Source organism: Saccostrea cucullata, unplaced genomic scaffold (genome assembly GCF_032062105.1).
Source record: "Saccostrea cucullata isolate Sc308-1 unplaced genomic scaffold, CSIRO_AGI_Scuc_v1 ctg473, whole genome shotgun sequence".
Classification (NCBI taxonomy): domain Eukaryota; kingdom Metazoa; phylum Mollusca; class Bivalvia; order Ostreida; family Ostreidae; genus Saccostrea; species Saccostrea cuccullata.
This window is the reverse complement of record NW_026938446.1, coordinates 378294-396578: the sequence shown is the minus strand read 5'-3', so window position 1 is coordinate 396578 and position 18285 is coordinate 378294. Positions and strand designations below refer to the sequence as shown.

General features: G+C 32.4%; 2 protein-coding genes across 7 annotated transcripts in view; both read left to right on the top strand.

Annotated features, from left to right (window-relative positions):
- The window catches only part of LOC134250297 (receptor-type tyrosine-protein phosphatase kappa-like), a 127097-nt gene that overhangs the window by 53013 nt on the left and 55799 nt on the right, over positions 1 to 18285 (top strand). The gene's annotated exons all lie outside the window — the stretch shown is intronic.
- LOC134250303 (cell death abnormality protein 1-like) lies at positions 870 to 7626 on the top strand. Its single transcript, XM_062732662.1, has 3 exons — positions 870 to 2380; positions 6814 to 6937; positions 7048 to 7626. Exons 1-3 carry the CDS (start codon positions 1000 to 1002, stop codon positions 7148 to 7150), a joined length of 1608 nt encoding a protein of 535 aa, XP_062588646.1. The 5' UTR covers positions 870 to 999; the 3' UTR covers positions 7151 to 7626.

Sequence of the window (18285 nt, the reverse complement as noted above, 5' to 3'; positions counted from 1 at the left end):
AGGCGTTATGGCGAAGGTTAAAGTTTGGTATTTTTTGCAAAAGTTGGTCGAACTCCAAGGTCAGGATAAAGAGGTCAAATTTGTTGGAATCCGAAGAGAAAAGATCTACACTTGTGAAATAAATAAACTATAGACCGACCTTCTTAAATGTCATGGACAAGGTCAATTTTTTGCGGACAAATAGACAGACAGACGACAAAAACAATATACCCCCCCCCCCGACATTTCAATAAAAATAAAATATTAGTTTAAGCCCTCATTTTCAATTTGATTTTGATTAGCAACGATTTGTCATGATCAGTGAGCTAAGGTTTGACTTCCGGTTTTATATTGGAATAAATGATCAAAAATAAAGAGTAGAAGGACAACTTATTCAAATTAAAATCGATTTATAATTGAATAAATTAAATCACCCCTTACTAGAGTGAGGCCAAAAATGGGGTTATGGTTATTTGTAGGAATATAAATATGAACATTAAAAACGTTTTAAAATTTTTTTTAAAGGTCACCAGGATTAGAAATGTGCTCTGTAGTATTTATATTGCAGTGAAAAACAGTAAAAAATATAACAGTTATCGATTTAATAAAAACCCAAAACAATACGAATCTGTAAGCAGGGTTTAAATATAGACCTCTGGAAATGCCAGAGGTGATATCAAGTTCTTAAGAAAAGTAAATTGTGATAGCGACCATTTTTTAATATAAGTTATTCCACTGCCAAACAAACCACTATCTTTAACAACCCGGGGTAGTTAAAAATTTAAGAAATGTATCCGGGTATCAAATTCCTTTTGAAGCAGCCACCTGTTTTTTTTAAACAAAAACGGATTAAAACATTTTATGCATTCATATTTTATTTACAGAATGTAGTCGTGGTACATATGGATACTTATGTGACAAAATATGTGCAAACTGCTTGAACAACCAATGTGATGGATTTACAGGAGACTGTCTATTGGGTTGTAGATCTGGTTGGTATGGGGATAAGTGTGACAAAGAATGTCCGAATTTTGTTCAACATGTTATGATGACGTAAATGGACGCAGTTGTGTGTGCATTGCAGGCACTTACGGTAAAAATTGTAGTTTGAAATGCATCAACTGTAACCCAGATGATTGTGACATGTTAACTGGATGTCGGAATTGTAATCTTGGTTTTTATGGACGAAATTGTAGCATTTCCTGTCCAGAGAATTGCAAAGATGATAAATGTGATGAGTCTGGTCAATGTTCAGGGGGGTGTAAAGATGGATTTTTCGGCCCTAAATGCGAAACACTTTGCAGTAAAAAATGTACCACATGCATTTCAGATGGTCAGTGTTCATCTTGTGTTGATGGAATGTATGGGCAGAAATGTGAATTGCAATGCCCACAAACGTGTGGCGGGGAAAAAAATTGCGATAAAAATAACGGTCGTTGTGATGAATGTATTGCTGGGAGATATGGTGAAAATTGTACACAGCTCTGCAGTAAGAATTGCATATCAGATACGTGTCTGAGGGATGGGGAATGTATCGATGGCTGTAATGAAGGGTGGATAGGTCCGAATTGTAGTATGAAATGTTCCAAAAAATATTGTACAGAATGCATTACATCTGGTTCAGCTGTTTTGTGTAAGAAATGTGATGAAGGTTACTATCTAGACACAGAAAACAAATGCCAGAAATGTTCATCTAATTGCTTGTCTTGTGACAGTGATTCGAAATGTACCCGATGTAAACCTATGTTTACTGGAGATTTGTGCGAGGATTGCAGTAGAAATTGCATTAATAACTTGTGTAACATGGATGGGATTTGTACATACGGTTGTAATAATAGAAAGTATGGGAAAGGATGTTTAACTGAATGCATAACAAATTGTGATCATTGTTATGATTACCACAACTGTACCCAGTGTTCACCAGGATATTATGGACAATATTGTTGGCCTTGCTATTATAAAAATTGTTATAACTGTACTTCACGGGACTCCTGTCTCTCCTGTAAACCTGGATTCTATGGAAGCTCCTGTGAGTTCTCTTGTCCTCCAAATTGTCTGACCTGTAATGCTTCAGATTACTGTACCTCCTGTAACGAGGGCTGGTCAGGCAGGGCATGTCAATGTAATGTAAACTGTAAGGACGAATGTGGATTTAATGGAGAGTGTGTAGATGGATGTAAAAGTTCATTTTACGGTGATTTCTGTAATGTATCCTGTCCCGTAGAAAACTGTCGAATATGTGATCAAAGGTTTGGAAATTGTACAAAATGTAAGGAAGGGTTTTATGGGACCCAATGTGATACGGAATGTAGTATAACCTGTGTTGGATCAGTTTGTGATATGGGTGGTGAATGTCTTCAAGGCTGTCAAGAAGGTTTTACAGGAGAAAATTGTTGGAAAAGTAAGTTTGACACAATAAATAATTAATGAAAAAAGAAAATAGAAAAGACAATGCTATCAATACAGTTTTTGTTTATATTTGTAAAATTCAAAATTCGTCTTAATCTAACTGAAATAAGAGTAGGTACATGCACAATCAGCTGAAATTGTTCTCTATATTATGTACAGTCGAAATACATATAACCACAAAATTGTCCTTTTACCGTGCATTTCACACTTCATTTTAACTTTTTAACAATATAATATCTATGCATGATTATAGATAAATCGTTGTTTCATTTCTAAGGATTTGATAATATTCCAAGCCTGGTAACGAGAAAACAAAATTATAAATAGAACGCAAATGCATTACATGTATAATTTGTTGTCCCCCGCTTGAAAAGTGGGGGATATAATTTGGGTCTGTCCGTCCGTCCGTCCGTCTTTCTGTCTGTCTGTAACGCTTTCGTTTCCACACGATATCTCAAGAACCCTTTGAGCTTTTGCAATGAAATTTTGCATAGTAACTCCCTATGGACTAAAGAAGAACCCTATTGATTTTGAGGTCAAAAGGTCAAAGGTTAAGGTCATAAATTCGCAAATTCTGTCTTTTATAACACTTTCGCTTCCGCGCGATATCTCGACAACTCTGAGCTTTTGCAATGAAATTTTACATAACAACAACCTCAAAGTTCAAGGTCGTTTATTTATACATTCTGTCTTTATGAAACACTATCATTTCCAAGCAATATTTCAAGAAGATTTTGAGCTTTTGAAATGTAATTTTATACCAAAACTCCCTAGGACCTCTCTCACCCCTCAAAGTGTCCCCCGTTTGTTTTATTAGTATTTATTGTATTACATGTCGCTATTTTTAGCACAGGGGCATGGGGAGAGTTATTACGTATAAAACAGGTTCTTGGTGAACTTTATATTCTTATTACATCTATTAGAACTGTTTAATAAAGGTTAAATTAGATATCATGCATTGTGTAAAATTTTGACAATATCGAACGTGAATATATACATGTATGTGACTTCATCTTTGCATATAATTTCCAGGAGTTTAAAGCGGCTCCGTGGTCTAGTGGTATGTCCCTCGCTTCACACGTGAGATGGCCCGGGTTCGCATCCCGGGCGATGGTTTTTTTTTTCGAAATACTTTTTTTTTTACTAAATTATAGTATTCATGTGAAAAGAAAAATTTATGAGGTCTGGCTTGCACAAACTCATAAAATCATCATTACAGTGTGATAAATATTCCCTATAAAAAGAATCTTCTATACACATACAATGTAATAAAGAATAAGCAATCAAACCTTTATATCCATATTGGCGTATTTTATTTGCTTCAGTATACATGTATACATTTAATAATTCTACAAATTCAATTAAGGGGGTCCGACCCCCCCCCCCCCCCGAACTATTTTTAGCACTGGGGCATGAGGAGAGTTATTACGCATAAAACAGGTTCTCGGCGGCCGGACTTGATATTCTTATTGTCTGACGTCACGGCGTCAGACAGTACTAGATTTAACCAGGGCTTATTTATGCAGTCGTTCGATGAATTTGTTTAGATAGTTCGATGGTGGAAATTTCGATACATGCATAATCTCCAAAGACGCTTTTAGTTCGGCCCAGGAGGAAATGAGTTTTTAATCTTTTATTTACATTACTGGGTGATTTTGTCTTTAGTATAATCCGTGCTTTCATCTTCGAACATGTCCGCTTCTGTTCTCTTAAAAAAAAATGCCCTATTATATAGAGCTCACTGTTATTTTTGTGTTGTTGATCAGAGAATAAATCATTTTTACATTGTATGATTAATTATTTGATTGCTTATTTTCAGTAAAAGGATACCTTTGACATATTGATTTACATGGGCCTATAAACATCAGGCACATAGTCAAATATTTTCTCTTCGTTGCCCTGCTCCCATATTGTAAAAACTGTTTAATACAGTGCCTGAGAAAAATGCAGTGAAAAAAGAAAAAAAAGTCTCATTCAAGTTTAATTCTTTGTGTAAATAGATTTGCATGTTGGCTGAAGTACATGTTAATAATTTACTCCTATCCAACGACAATATTTCGGACGATTACATTGTAAATAAGCTTGCATCTTCTTGTTTCCTTTCCTATAGATACTTTAGAATTTCATCCATCAATTTTGTAACGGTGTTAAATAGAGATTCATTGTACATCAAATGGTTTGAGAAGCAATGAAAGCTCTCAAGAACAGCAGGGGAATGGTCAGCATGTGTAACACTCTGCCTAGATTGTTATCGCTGTTTAAATATGCGCCCATTAAGTGATCAAATATCTTCCCATTGATTTCATTTACATCCTTCATTTTATTTTGTTTGTTGAATAAAAAAATCAGTTAGATTATTTAACATAAAAACATTATTTGAAAAATGCAGTCCCCGGGATCTTTAAACATCTTAAGCTAAAAGTTAAAATCTTTATTATATAATAAATTGAAGTGGAAGAAATAAGACGTCAAGCAGACCAAAATTAAAATATTTTTAATATTGTTTCACAGAGGTGTTGTTATGTGCAAATTAAAAGAAATCAATTCTATAATTAATAAAATTTTATCGTCAAGTAAAAATTTGACGCAAGTCTAATCCTTGAGCCATTAGCTTAAATCTAATTTTCTTTGTAAACAATATTGTTTAGGCATGGTCTTTGAAAGATATATATTATCGAACGCAAGAAATTATAAAAGAAATACATGTATATTATTTCTTTCCTCTTTATGAATTTAAGCAAACCACGTCAGACAAGCTTTTTAGGAAAGCTAATACTTGTTACAACTATTAGAACTGTTTAATCACAGGAGTCTGAAGTTTTTATCGTCAAAAAAAAAAAAAAAAAAAAAAAAAAAATTCGGAAAAAAATTTTCCTACCCTTAACTAAAAAAAACCCAGGATGGCAACGTGTTTTGGGGGGACCCACCTAAACAAATAGATCTGGGCTTGGTCGGAAAAATCTCGCAACTAATTCAGTATCCGGAGTGTTTGTGCTATTTATTCAAGTTAAGAAATCAAATCTGCTTGACGACTACGGGCCGTTCCTAGCCCTTTTTCCACTTTGACAGCTCATCCTGGACTCCATGCCACTAAACCGGAAGAGAATCTCGCAGTGTATATTTGACGTTTATAAAAACTTGTTCAAATGAAATAAAATAAATAATTGTTCAACGTAATTTTATTCAGTTATTTTAAATATATTTAAGAGAACTTTAAAAAGTTATTTATTCTTTTTATTACTTTTACGACGATGTGTACCAGGGACAGATAATTCAGTTTATACAAGCGCCAAATTTAAATCACTGAAAAGCCATGTCGACAAAGAGCCAAACAGTTAGACTAAGCGCCCTTATAAAGCATTATTTTGTTTGAAAAATATATCTTTTTATTGATCACGTATGGTAACATAAAATTGTACATGAAGTTTTACATGCATTTTTTGGTTCTTTTCTTCAATTACGTCATATATTCACCTCGAAGTTCACTTCCGGTTTAGTGGCATGGAGTCCAGGATGAGCTGTCAAACTGGAAAAAAGGCCATGAAGAGCCCGTAGTCGTCAAGCAGATTTGATTTCTTAACTTGAATAAATAGCACAAACACTCCGGATACTGAATTAGTTGCGAGATTTTTCCGACCAAGCCCAGATCTATTTGTTTAGGTGGGTCCCTCCAAAACACGTTGCCATCCTGGGGTTTTTTTTAGTTAAGGGTAGGAAAATTTTTTTCCGGAATTTTTTTTTATTTTATTTTTTTTTTTTTTTACGATTTAAACTTCAGACTCCTGTGGTTTAATAAAGGCTAAATTAGACACCATGCATTGTGTAAAATTTTGACAATATCGAACGTGAATATATATACATGTATGTGACTTCATGTTTGCAAATAATTATCGCTGAGCGTAAGCGGTTCCGTGGTACAGTGTATGTCTCTCGCTTCACATGTGAGAGGCACCGGGTTCGAATCCTGGATGGTTCATGTTCTTTTTTTTCCGAAATACTTTTTTTTCTACTAAATGATAGTATTCAGCATGTAAAATGAAAAATTTATGAGGTCTGGCTTGTATAAACTCATAAAATCATCATTACAGTGTGATAAATATTCCATATATCAGAATTTTCTATACACATAATAAAGAATAAGCAATCAAATCTTTATATCCATATTGGCATATTTTATTTGCTTCAGTATACATTTAATAATTCTACAAATTCAGTCAGGGGGATCCGACCCCCCCCCCTCCCCGCGAACTGCGCATGGTTTACTTTTTCCCTAAGCGGGGGACACAAATTCTCTGAATTAACTTGTTGTTTAACCAAGTGTATGCACTAAAAGTTTGTAGCTCAATTTTTTCTTAATAGCCTTTTTCCCATATAAAATGTATATTTTAAAATGAATGATTCACTAAAATATTTCTCTATCTGTAGGGATCACACAATCAACTGATGACACTCAAACAAAACCCTATATAATTGCTGTTTCCGTCCTTGGAGTTCTTCTTGTAATCACGTTTGCTGTCCTGCTTTTTATATTCCTGGTAAAACGAAGAAGGTACTTCAATTTTTTTTCAAATACTATAGAATTATATATATAGTGTATATTTGAAGTATCACGTAAAGATATACAAGTGGATTCCTGATGACACAGTATTCATTTTATAGAGACCGAGAAAGAAGAGTAAAGGAGACCTATGAGAGTGTTCAAGTCACATTCCAAGAAACAGACCACCAATACGAAAGCGTTAACAGAGAACTTGCTCATTAGTCCCTTACTAATGAAACCGGAGGTGACAACATGTATAGGTTTTCTCCTCGTTCCTTCTGTCTGTCTATCATTCGGTTCCACTTGGTTTTCAATACTTTTTAAAATTAAAATGATTAAAAATTGATTAAATGATCTGATATTTTGTGTATGTGAGTACTTTGATAAGTAACGATTTAGAAAAGGTTTGCATTCCGCTTGGCTGTGAGATTTTTAACGGAATACATGTATTGATCTTTTTAAGTTTATGATTCTAGTAACTACATGTAGATAACACTTACCATTAGGGGGCTAGTTTTATAATCCTCATATAATGTTTGTCAAGTTGTAGAATTTATGCAAAGATATTTTGTTAATTTATATCATTGATATTATTCAAGTATCTGAAGAACAAGGTGTCTTAAGGATAGAAAATTTAGGTGCCATATGCGTTAAGAATTCTTAAGCCTTTAAGCATATACTCAAATACTATTTTCCAGCTTAGCAAATTGAAATTTTTTTTAGGGTTTTTCTTCGCATATTGCATAAAATTCTCAACCATTAAGTATTCTTGGTGCGTCGTATGTGATTAATGTTAAGCAGGTTCCTATTTTGTCCTAAGTTTATCATGAAATTTTGCTGAAGACAGTGTTTCATTGTGACTTGCATTCAAGTTGCGAGAAAGAAAACTTAGAGGACATTTAAACATAGACCCCACTAATTACTTTTTTTTTTTTTTTTTTTTTTTTTTGACTTACTGCAAGAAACTTTTATTACCGGTATTCCCCCATATAAATTTACACACAAAAACTATTTCTATAAAAAGTACACAAAAATGATAACACTTAGTACATCTACTGTAATACAATAATTGTTCATGTAATTAACACACCTGGAAAAATGAACACATGGGAAATCAATGCCAAACAAATATAATAATCATTTTGTTCTATAGTTCAATTTGTGTTCTCTACTTTTTGCATATCCAGTAACATCATTGCAAAAACTTTTTCAAGTCAGTTGGCAGAGGTAAACATTCAATAGACTGCTTCATTGTTTTGCCACTAGTTAAGTGAAGGTCTTTTCGCACAGCATTTTTGCATTGCTGCTTGAGTGTCATTTGCTGTTCCTGCAAATTAGATAGTCCTTGTACATACAGTGACCAGGTGTACTTTGTAATACAGGCAGATGTTAAAACTGTGTCAGGTGAAAAATCTTGAATCCAAAGTCCAGCGCCTACAAGTTTTCTTAACAAGAAAAGTTCAATTCCTGGATCTTTCAAATAAGATTTAGCACCATCAAAGGTAGATAATCCTCGATTGTTTCTTGCTTTAACATTTGCACCAAAGGAAATTAAAAGATCAAGGAGAAAATTTACTTGCACATCATTTTTTTTTTTTTTTTTTTTTTTTTAAATTTATTTTCATAACAAACACACAAATATACAAAACCTTTCACACATCCTTTCATACATGTTGGAAAAGAAGACACTAAGTATATTAACAATAATTAGTCAAGAACATTTTCAAAATTTGACACATTAAATAGACATTTCCAATTGGACCATCTTTTTTTATAAAAAATATTTTCTGACAGCTTTTCTTCTAAAGTATAGTAATTATATAGAACTCTCAAAATATCTTTGAAAACAATACAAGAGTTGTTTCTGGATTGCTGAAATAAATATTTCTTCACTAACAGAATAATCAAGTTTATAGCTACATGATCTTTTTCAAAACTACCAAAAATAACAGTCTTTACATCAAATTCAATTCTTTTACCAGACTTTTGAAAAATCCAATCTGACAGTGCCAGCCAAACCACAGAAACTTGTGGACAATAAAAAAATAAATGTTTAATTGTTTCTGGTTCTTGTTCACATATTGAACAAAGTGGAGAATCTTTAATTTTAGACAAGTGTAAGTATTTATTTGTACCTAAAATTCTATGAATAATTCTATAATTGAACCATATCAGTGCTGAATCTTTAGTTAAGTATTTCAAGTTTGTATAAATATGTTTCCACTTAAAATCAGATTCCAACTTTAAATCAATAGCCCATTTGTTTTCACAAATAGGTCTGTGCTGTATTTTAGACATTAAATGATCATAAATATTTCTGGATCCTTTTTTATTCTGACAAAGTATTTTTAAAAATTCAGGTTGGTATGGTTTACCATAAGTAGTTTCTGACAATTGTTTGACATTTGGCCATGAGTATAAAACTGCTTGCTTTAGTCCCTCATAAGTAGTGAATGGCAACTTAACTAAATAATCATTTGTGATACTTTCATAACTAATAAAATTGCCTTCTGTATCAAATAAATCATGTACTACATGGAACCCTTTTTCATACAATGTCTTATAAAATACACATTTATTTTGAATCTTTATCTTATTATTATACCACAATGGTTCTAACAATATATCTACATCATGAAAATTAAAACTTTCTAAAAATTCAGCAAAATAAAGCAAAGTTTCTTTCCAAAAAATATTTTGTATGATTTTTGCCCTTTGTTTACAATATTCAGATCCAACCTGACAAAGTTTATTAATATTACAACCAGTAATTTCAGAAAAAATGTTTATCCAGTTTGAATTATTTGTAAATATTCTTCTAATCCATGTTAATTTTAGGGATTTAATAAATGTTTCTATATTAGTCATTCTACATCCACCTCTCTCAAAGTCTAACTGTAACGTTTTTCGGGATATTTTGTCAATTTTATTTCCCCATATGAATTTATACAGAGTTTTTTCTAGTTGCTGTATCCACTGCACACTTGGTTTCGGAAGACAAATAAATAAGTGTGTAAACTTTAATAAAAGCAAACTTTTTACTACCGTTATTTTTCCTAAAGATGAAATATTTCTTTTAGACCAATGATTTATTTCTTTCTGAATAAGTTTAAATTTATTATCAAAATTAAGCTCTTCCATCTTTTCAAGATTTGCAGTGTATGTTATGCCTAGAACAGTAAATGGTTCATTTGTCCATTTTAATCCTGTATCACTACATAAAGTATTTTCTGTTTTAATTTTAGATCCAATCCAGACTGCTTTTGTTTTTGAAATATTAGGCTTTAATCCAGAGAATTTTGAGAATTGAAAAAGAAGATCAAGTGCACTTTTTAAACTCTTTTCTGATCCATCCAAAAAAAGAACTGTGTCATCTGCATATTGTAGTAGACAGACTTTTTCCTTCCCTATTTTAATGCCTTTGATATTTTTATTTTGTCGTATCATATGTCCTAAAATTTCTACACAAAGGTTAAATAAGTAAGGAGATATTACTTGCACACAGTTACTGAGTTCTGTAATGTTTTGTCTACCTGATCATACAAAGGACTCATGACGGCTCATGTGATCGTTCAACAAAGGATGCTTACTCCACCTAATTCCACCTCTGGAATTTCCAGACGTCCGTGTTTTACGACAGTGGATATCCATTGGAAACTTAGTTATTGGCACTATTTCTGAACCCATCAAATAGGCAGCAAACACATTATCCCGCTTCAGACTTATTTGTAGATTGCTGATTGGATAAAAGCTAATCACATGACGCCTTAAAATTTTGCATATTGGTCCCATTTAAATAAAAATTGTGAGAGTGGTAAAGGTATTATTAATGCTGTAGCTTTAGACACCTTTTATGAACACTTTAAGGAACTAAACAATTCTAAGTAGATTTCGATTTTGATTTGCGATATAATTCAGTAATTAAATAAAATATGACTGAAAAAGAGGTTTTTATGCTGTCAAATCATTGAAAAATGGCAAAGCAAAGGGAATTATATGTATAGTCTTTAAAAATAAAGGAGATCGTGCAAACCCAGACAATTATAGAGGAATAACTAATATACTGAGTTGTTTCGGGAAACTGTTAAAAACTGTGAATAATAGGCTTTCCTTTTATTTGGAAAATTCTGGTATTTTTTGCGAAGAGCAGACAGGTTTTCGGAAATAGAACTGTAGGTCATATTTTTAACTTGAGTTGAAGTGTCTCAATTTATTGACTTGTATTTGGCCAGGAATTAAAAAAAATATATTGTGCATTGATTGACTATAAAAAAGCCTTTGACTCAGTTTATAGAACTTTACTTTGGCAGAAGCTCCTGCGCAGCGATATTAATGGTAAAATGCTAAATGTTTTGAAGAACTTACATAAATATGCCAAATCTTGTGTAAGAAATAGTACGAAATGCTCTGTGTTTTTTATGTGTAATGTCGGTGTTAGACAAGGTGATAACCTATCTTACTTTTGTTTTTATTATTTCTAAATAATTTGACTGATTTTCAGTCCCATGCATATTGTATTTTTAATTCTCCTAAATGTATTAATTGTAGGATCTATAAAACAAACTTTGGTCTAGAAAAATATTTTTCTTTGTTACCCTATGATCTTATTTATAGTTGAAGCAAATTTCGATGTGTTACATGTAATCACAATTTACCCATTGAACGTGGAAGGTTTTTAAATATAGATAGAGCAGAAAGATTATATGATCTCTGTAGCTATGGTGTGGGAGAAATTGGAGATGAATTTCATGATATTTTTAATTGCAATTTTTTCAATGATGAAAGAAGAAAATATATACCTGAAAATGTTTACAAAGTGAAAAATATCGACAGTTTTTTTTTCAATTTATTTAATAGTGATGATAAATTTACCTTAATAAATTTTGTGATATTGTAATGTCTTTATTTCACTCTTGAATTCCCTTAAGTACTTCAAAACTAATATTGTATATATGTTAATCCATTGTTCATTTGTTACATTATCATTGTTGATTTATTTCTTGTTTGTACTTTTATGCCTCATGTGAGGCCCTAAAGTGAAATAAAATGTTCAAATGTTCAAAAATTCTCAAATAGTTTGCGTAGGTAGTTTAGTTAAATTTCTTGTTACATGTACGATATTTTTATGTTGATTGTTATTGGATTAAAACTTGATATTTTCATAATATGCACATAAATTTTTGAATATTTTAAAAGGTCTTCAGCGAAATAAATTCGAAACACAGTCAGTAAGGGACCTAATTCGGAGTCATACAGGGTGTGAAATGGAAATCCGTATTGGGACTCGGCTTCGCCTCGCCCAATACGGATTTCTATTTCACACGTGCATTCTGTATGACTCCGTATTAGGTCCCTTCATGTAACTGACTGTGTAACTAATTGTATTAGAGCTTATGTAGATTACTGTTTGAATTTTTTTTATAATTATTAATCCTTTATAAGATTCCAAGATCTTTTTAATGATCTTTTTCACGATATACGCTAGTAAAATTAGAAACAGTCTAAGATATGACTTCATTTCATTTTTGAGTAGTTTGTCAAAGACCAGTAAATGTGACACAACATATATTCATGATATGGTTTTGTAAATAAAGTCAACTATATTTATGCAATCAATTTAAATACATACATTCCTTTTTCAAAAATATTTTTGTATTCATTGTGTTGTAATCAAGCAGTTACTGTTGCGAGAATACTAGTATTGATTCCTTTAAAGCGACTGTACGGCTGCCAATCGTGTGCTTTTTCATTCAAATTTGTCCAATATATCATTAAGATATAAGGAAAAAAGTTGAAGTCAGCAGCTTTGGAAACATAGATATTCTTTCCTCATAAAAAAAATCACGTAATTAGAGTCTGCCGGAAAATCAAGGGTCGTACTACTTAGTTCTGTTTATTTGCCTACACTGTAGGGTTTACAATTATAATGGAATATCAGGTTAAAGAAATTCTCAAAAGCAAAATATTGAACATGTAACTTTCCGATAAATTAATAATCTTTAACATTTAAGTCTGCTTTCAGGTGAATTTAACATAATTAAGTACAAATGTCGACGTTTTGTGTATTTGGGTCCTGGAAAGGAAAATCCACCAAATCAAAGGTCATCGCGGCAAAATGTCAAACAAAATATTTTCTGTAGTTCCAGCACAATTTGCGCTTCAAATGACAATAAATATTATATGTCATAAGTGCATTTTTATGTTGAGGTGACACTGATTTTTATTCTTTGAATATCATGGAGATACGAGAAATGATAAAACATATCAACAAACATGTACAGTTGAGAAAAACCTTCGCCAGCCCCATGTAAATGTGATTATGTCGCCGAGTTTTATTCTTTTATATGAATCTCCCAAATAAATTTTTGTCAGGAAAGTTGCTTTTTCAGGCCCTTTTTTGGTGTCTTTTTCTTTTTGTTTCACTTTGTTGATGTAGCAGGCCTACCGGGCTTCCCTTTCTTACATGTACCATGCTGTTTTGGTTATGAAAACTACGCATGCGTGTATACGTGTACTGTAGCATGGAACGTGGAACCTCGAACGCGTTGGGATGTATATATTTATGAGCCATAAATAATTATTAATTTTAATGAAATTATCAGAATTATTTACTTATGAAACTTTTGATATTCTAAAAGTGTGTACGTTTATGAGTAAAAAATTCCAAATCTTATAGGAAAATTTTAAGAAGTCTGTTTTGACGAGAAACGCCGTACAGTCGCTTTAATGGGTGACAGCCCTACTTCCTTTACAATTTGTTATTTGTATTTTATATATGTCACTTTGTGCTTATCTTTTCAAACTTTGTCCTGTCTGGTACATATAATTCTTTGTTTCAAGTATTTTTTTTATGACTTTGGGTCATATTTTTCTATGAGAATGGCAAAATATTTAAGGTTAGCGTTGTTAGTGTTCATGGCTTTTTATTACACTGAAAAATTATTAACATCACTTCATTAAAAAATACTGTTACCCTTTGAAAGATGAAATAAAGCTCTACAGCGCTATAGAACTTAGCAATTCTCAAATTTGTTCGACCACCTTTCAGCATTGTTTGTATTTGCATGAAACGTTGAGTATCATAATTATCATAAATACTATATGTAGTTAAAAACCTTGGTTGACAATGATTTTCGAGGGGTTAAAGGTTTTTAATTTTACTCTCAACTATGTGCAGTAATGCAGTATCTATGTGAGGTTCTTTGATTGTATATACATGTAGTATTTTACATGATATTACATGATATTACAAAATTGAATTTATTTTGGATTTTATATAGATTGTCTATCATAGATTTACCCGGTGAAAAACAACTCATAAACTGTAATATTTCCATACTTATATGCCTGAGTACAGAATAAAATCCATAATGATAAAACAAGTAGTTTTTTTTTCATTACTTATTTGATGAAATTAACATACATGTACATTTTGCTGGAAACATAAATCACCGTCGTTTTAGTTACCGTATAGAAGGCGTATTTAGCGGGATACTAAATTTGGCTTACTCTAGTTTTATAGTCATCCACTATCATTTTAGTTGCCAAATTTGCACTCCTCATTATCACTATATACTGAAAAAAAATCATTTTACATAACTTTGATTAGTTTTGTTGTACTTGCAAAATAACTTGCAACTCTACCCAATTTTTTGTGTACATAAGTATCCAACGCATATTAAACGTACTGAAACTTATCTTAAAGATGAAAATCTTCTTTTTGGCAATGTCACGGAACTCTGTGTCCTCCAAAACAAGTCCACCAAAGTTATTGGCATACTTTTGAGCAAGCAAAACACCAAATGTTTTTAATGACAGAGATACATGTTAGGTAAAATCTCTCTCTCTCTCTCTCTCTCTCTCAATTAAACCGTGTTACACCGAACAATTCATATTTTTCTACCGGGTATGAATTGTTATTTCTTAATGAATGTGCGTTTCTTTCTGATTTTTTCTCTTTGTTTATATTTTTGTTGCTCGAAGAGATATGACAGTGATTATGAATTTGCACTATTAAATACTACTTTATATTTAAAATTACACTCGCCATAATCTAATATACAGAAATTGTCAAACTTTCAGCCTTTCAGCATAACCTCATTAACAGTGATACGTGTACCATCCTTTGAATTTACAACCATAAATAGATGAAAGAAAAAAATACCAGATTGATAAAAACAACCATAACGAAAATTATATGCCTGGTGTCTTAACAATTGTGGTAGTAATCAAGAAAATAAAGAGGACTATTGCAGGAGAAAAGTTTAGACTGATGAAAATATTGTAAAATTTTAATCGTGCACAACTTTAAAGGAAGTATAAATGATAAAATGGAAACATTAAAAGAACAAAATGGGTTTGTGAAACACTGATCCCCCTGTATGGCAGCTTATGGCAAAGATTGGAGTTTTGCAAATAAAGGTCAAAATCATAGATTAAGGTACAGAGGTCAAATTTGGTGGTACCCAAAGAAAGTTTGCGTCACAAAGAATACACCTGTAAATTATGAAAGCCATAGCCTCACCAATTTAAAAGTTCTGGGCAAGATTAAAGTTTTTGCATACAAATATACAGATAGACGGACGGATAGGGGAAAACTATATACCTCTGAATCTTCGATTACGGTAACGTAAAATATACAATGGGAAGTAAAATTCAATAGTTTGCTCGATTCTGATTAATATATGAAATATTAGAAAGTTTTACTTTATATTAAAATGAATGGAACACAAACATTATCCGCAATTCTTTTTTCATTACGTAGGAATACATAGGAAGAAGGACGGGGTTTTAATCTACAGATGTTGCTTTCTCATTTGTCCTATTTACTGAATATTTATGGATAACTTCAAGTAAGCCCCATGTAATATATTATGACACTTAATCTTTTAATCTTGGTTTTCAACATTAAGAATTCTAATTAATTTCATGTATATACTAATTACTTGATTGTTCGGCACGGTACTATTTGTATTTGTAAAACTTTTATTAAAGCATTCTTGTCCAGAGAAACAAATTATTTTGCAAATGCTTAACGATGTCAAAAAATATAACTAAGAGGGGCCAAAAATAGCATGGCTATAAGGGTCTTCAGTAAATATAGTTTTTCCACTTCATGATAAGGGCTTAAAACGTATGCAATTATGAAGTACCTTTTCCTGTTTTTGCAGCAGGAAGAAGCATATATAAGAGATCGATCTTAAGATTATTTCATAGAAAAACCAAGTTCATGAATTTACTTGATAAAGGATGTAATATACTTAAAATAATACCGCATTTGATAATAATAGGTATTTTTCACTTTAACATATGTTAAAGCCATACATGGCGTATTTATGATAAATTCAGATTACGCAAATTAAAAGATCTTAAACTTCCTAACTATACTTTATAACTTTAAATAAATATAGGACTCTTTTTGTAAAGCACACAACTAAAATCAATTGCTTATCAAATATATAACAATTGAAAAAGGAAACCTACTTGTTATCCGACTCCACAAAAAGAACGGTAGTTTGAATAAATCCATTAAATAACTAGTGCTAATTGTAACGGGGACCGTTACAGATGTTCCCCAAACGCTCCCCAACTCCCTTTTGGTGCCATATGCCCTGTAAGCTTCATTAAATAAGACAAAGTCTAAGCATTTGAGACTTTAACAACGTTTACCCAGAAGTGTACCAAGTTCATTCAAATTTTAGCATTGCATGCGTGCACATGTGAATGCATGTGCGTAATGACCATATCATCTTGTCTACACAATCTATATATTTAAATACACTGAATATTAAAGTGTAACCGGAAGTAGAACTCTTCAGTGTATAAAAAAACAAAGTTACTAGCCAACTTGGCTTAAAGGAGTAAACTATCTCCAGTTATCAATGATCAACCCAGGTAAGGGGATTTCTGAACTATGGTCAACGCTAAATGAAAACACAGTTGTAAGTTTTATCAATTTAATAAAGTGAGAATTAACCGTTGTAAATGATAACAAATAATAAATAATGATCAAAATTTAACAAACAGAAAAGTCTTTGAAAATTGCACAGGATAAATGAAGCTTTATCAGAGTGGCGGTCAGCCGGGTTCGATCGCCGGTGGCCAGATAGCTCAGTTGGTAGAGCACCTGACCGGAGTTTCAGGGGGCCCGGGTTCGAATCCCGGTCTGGTCCGCTGCATTTTCTCCTCTCCCGTTACATCTCCCGTTACAAAAGTATTTAATCCAAAAGTATTAAAAATACGCTCATTCAAATGTATTTTTGATTTTACTCATTTCACATGCACGCACATGCATACATGAGCATGGTGACAATACCTTCTTGTAGAAGTCCATTACATCTATCTATGTTCTAAATCCCACCCCGTTTGGTTGAAAACCAAGGGAGTTATAGCTGTTTAAATTTTAAGCCAATCAGATTGCAGCGCACGTACACGCACGTATATGCATGTGCATGACGACCATACCTTCTTGTAGAAGTCCATTATATATATCTATGTTCCAAATCCCACCCCGTTTGGTTGAAAATCAAAGGAGTTATAGCTATTTAAAGTTTAAGCCAATCAGATTGCAGCGCACGTGCATGCACGTGTTTTCATGATAATTGCTATACATCATGTTGTAGGATATCCTAATGCATGGCTATGTTAAAAATTTCAAAGGATTTTGTCAAAAAACAAGAAAGATATTGAGATTTAAGTTTCAGCCAATCAGAGCGAAGCGCACGTGCATGCGCGTGAGATCTTGCTAATTTGACCATGTCATATTGTCTATGTTATTAATATATCCTTATATTATGAGTTTCAAAGCATTTCATCAAAAATGTAACAAGTTACGCCCATATCAATTAAATCGGTCATTTCACGTGTTGCACGTGCACGCTCTTGCAAGCACGTGCGCGCAAAATGACCTTCGTTCCGCAAATCTACATATCATGCCTACTGACCCTAAAAAGGTTTTACCTAAGTCGGATGTGTAGTTTACAAGATCACTCCCGGACATAAATGTACCCAGGAAGAAGAAGAAGAAGAAGAAGAAGAAGAAGAAGAAAAATAATAATAACTAGAGCAAAGCTCGTTGCAAAGCAACGAGTAGGTCTTCCGTCCTGTTTGACCAGAAGTAACCGGAAGTAACTTTCATTTTTTTACAAAAATGAGTAATAACGCCCAAAAATGTATAAATCACCTTAATTTATGTTAATTAATGCTAAAATAAGCCATTTTTTGCTACTTCCGGTTTGACCGGAAGTGACGACGACGGACGGAAAATTAATTTTTATGCTCCCAGAGACATATGTTACCCCAAAACGGGTTAAGAACGGCAAAAATACGCGTTTTTCGACTACTTCCGGTTTGGTCGG

Coding starts and splice junctions, on each gene's coding strand:
- LOC134250303 (XM_062732662.1), top strand. CDS start 1,000: ATGTCCGAATTTTGTTCAACATGTTATGATGACGTAAATGGACGCAGT. Junction 2,381..6,813: donor AGGAGAAAATTGTTGGAAAA/GTAAGTTTGACA, acceptor CTCTATCTGTAG/GGATCACACAATCAACTGAT. Junction 6,938..7,047: donor TTCCTGGTAAAACGAAGAAG/GTACTTCAATTT, acceptor TTCATTTTATAG/AGACCGAGAAAGAAGAGTAA.